The sequence below is a fragment of the Nanorana parkeri genome, unplaced genomic scaffold, assembly GCF_000935625.1.
Source record: "Nanorana parkeri isolate BGI_ZX_2015 unplaced genomic scaffold, ASM93562v1 scaffold562, whole genome shotgun sequence".
In the NCBI taxonomy this organism is placed as follows: Eukaryota; Metazoa; Chordata; class Amphibia; order Anura; family Dicroglossidae; genus Nanorana; species Nanorana parkeri.
The window spans coordinates 595455-598260 of NW_017306830.1; the positions used below are offsets into that span (position 1 = coordinate 595455).

The 2806-nt window shown below is 45.5% G+C and overlaps 1 protein-coding gene across 1 annotated transcript in view; it reads right to left on the minus strand.

Moving 5' to 3' along the window:
* Nucleotides 1–1096: 1096 nt before the first annotated feature.
* Nucleotides 1097–2806, minus strand: part of CUNH11orf49 (chromosome unknown C11orf49 homolog) — a 102007-nt gene continuing 100297 nt past the window's right edge. Inside the window, exons 8-9 of the mRNA XM_018562142.1 lie at nt 2298–2361; nt 1097–1312 (exon numbers count right to left, since the gene is read on the minus strand). Coding sequence (XP_018417644.1) covers nt 1144–1312; nt 2298–2361 — 233 coding nt within the window. The 3' untranslated portion in view covers nt 1097–1143. The remainder of the gene's footprint in view (nt 1313–2297; nt 2362–2806) is intronic.

Below are 2806 nucleotides of genomic sequence, written 5' to 3' on the forward strand. Positions count from 1 at the left end.
GGTGCCTCTAGCTGTATTGCCGCCTGAGGCATGCCGGGGGCTGCGTCTGGTACACACAGGCAGTGGGGGAGGGGCTTTTGGCAACCTGGGATGCTCTGCCTGGTGTCCCACCCAGCTCCTGGCAACCAGTGTGCTGTCACCGGTTGCCAAGAGCTGGAGGAGACGGGCAGCAGAACATCCCAGGCTACTAGGAGCTGGGCAGGTAGATGTATATGCCCCTTACACTTCTCCTCGCTCAGCTCTTAGCAAGCTGGGACGCTCTGTCTGGTAAGGGGGCGGCAGGCACAATGCAAACACTGTGCAGCGGGGCAGTCATACTATTCCAAAACAAAAAAAACAAAAAAGAAGTTTTGGCTGAACATACACTTGACGAAAGTGGGTGGAGCCATGCAGAGCAATTCTTTATACTGAAGTGCTTCACTTGGAATTCAGGTTCTGTATACTTTGCTCACGAGGTGCACGGCCTTCTGATCCTTTCACGGACAGATGAGCACTGTGTCGGTGATCAAACATACACAGCATGTACATTGTGATGCAATTCTAAATGTATGTCATTGCAACACACAAACATTTGTTAATGTGCATTTCTGCCAAGCATAGGTCTTAAAGGGGCCTAAAGCTCTGATTTCACTCTGACTTTTAAAATCTGCAACATTTTCCGGGTATTCAGTATAATTCATAGCTAGATATAGTAGCCAGGCAGTTAGTATTTCCCGTGGCTGTCAGAATACCTGAATAGTGACAGCATTCAATTGGCTGCAGTCTTCAGTCTGTTCAGCTGACAATTTTCCACCTGGCTCCTTCGATTTCTGGATTGATGTTTGCTGAGCCGGGTGTTGATGACAGAGCCACCCACACAGCTCGAAGTTCGGCTGATACAACATGAATTGTCCAAAATTCAAGCCATGTAAGGCTAGCATTAGAAATAACAGACTCCTTTATTGATGTTAGTCTGCAATTTGTATACAAAATAAATCATAACAGACACATTTTAATGTTCTATAGTTTCTATTTTAATAAATTAAAAAACATAAAAAATAACCAAAAATTGTTTTTTTTTCTGTTGGGGAAAAAGTACATTCACATTACAGTGGATGGGGACGGGCGGAGCTAGAAGAGCAGACCCGGAGCAAATCCCAGGTTCTAATTCTCAGAGGAGTCGGTCTCCTCGGTGGAGCCATCACTCTCCAGGTCCGGGCGTCTGCGGCTGGGTAAAGTCTTCTTTGGGGAGGCCACACGGATGATCTCTCGCGGGGGAAGTGGGCAGGGTGCAAGGGTCTGTGTTATGGAGCAAGCCGACAACTGGGCAACACTGCAGTGACAGACAGAAATGTAATGTCCGTAAGTAACACAATATTTAGCTTTTGTAAAGATATTATGAGTATAAAATATAGTCATCGTATAATCTTCTTAGTCTCCAACTCCCATGAAGAATTTTGGATTGTGTCCTCCATCGCTTTTTCTGCAGCCCCAGCACTCAATGAACAGGAAGCTCTCACGACAGAGGTTTCCTGTTCATTCACAATCTGCAGATGGTAAATATTTACTACCAACCCAGTCATGAATGGACAGGAAGCCTCTGTACTGAGCTGCATCCTGATCATTCATAAAGTGAGCAGATAGTAAATATTTACTATGTCCACAATCATGAATGAACAAGAAGTGATGTATTGCTCCTTCCTGTTCATTATTAACTGGGGACATAGTGATTACTAACATCAAGGGATCAGTACAAGGAAGGATCGGTAGATATTTAACATATTTACTTGTCCTGAAGCCCCGCCCCCTCCCACCTCAGCTTTCCGCCCCACTCGGTCTCCTGACAGCTTTTCTCCTCCTCGCTTGGCGCCAGAAGCTGGATTGGCTCAGTGTCCCCTCCGATCCCCGCTGCCGACACAGGCAGGGGAGAGCAGCGGGGATTGGAGGGGACACAGACCGAAGTGTGCAGCTGACGCCCCGCGGAGAGAAGAGAAGTTAGGGATGCACCAAATTGTCGGCCATTTTTTTTTCTTCTATTGCCATTTTGCTCATAGTATCCTTTTTGCCCAAGATGTTTTGGGTTTCATCCCTAATTGTCACCATCAGTAAAAGGCCCCAAGAAATGCCATGTAGCCATTGTTGGGAGGACATGAAAACATGGAGTGGCTGCAGAGGGACTGCAGGAAATCAGCAGCAGTGAGATAAAACAGGTGAATACAAGTATTTTATATAACTGTTCATGACACACTGAGGTGGATTTATGAAAGGAAACGCCATTCAGTTTGGGGTTTAGCTACTTAAACATTCCACTTACTTACATTTTCCCAAGTTCATTATCCAGAGCTTCATCAACTAACAAATCAGCTTTATCAGGCAAAGCCCCTGTAGAGAGAATATTGGGAAACAATGACAAAAAGATAAACAATAATATCTGAATTCACTTGTATTGATCGTCCCATTCCCTTGTTTGTATGGTGATGCTGGTGCTGAAAATGCCGGTCTCCATCCATCACAAAATGTCTTGCTCAACCCTCCCACATGTATGAATGAGGTCCTAAACAGCGTGAATGGAGAATTCTCCCTTGCTGGCTATTGTGTTCAAACAGTCGCTTCTCCCACAGCTGTCAGAATATCTAATCAGTGATTCCATCTGAATGGCTGCAATCATTATTCGGCTAAGATTTTTCTGCTGAGCTCTATCAATTTTCAGATCGAAGCTTGTTGAGCTGTGTGGTATCAGAGGGCCACCGACTGATCAGATTTCAGATGATTGAGCAGGAATCGGCTGGAATTGGTGGGTGGGTGTGTGTGTGTGTGTGTGCGTGTG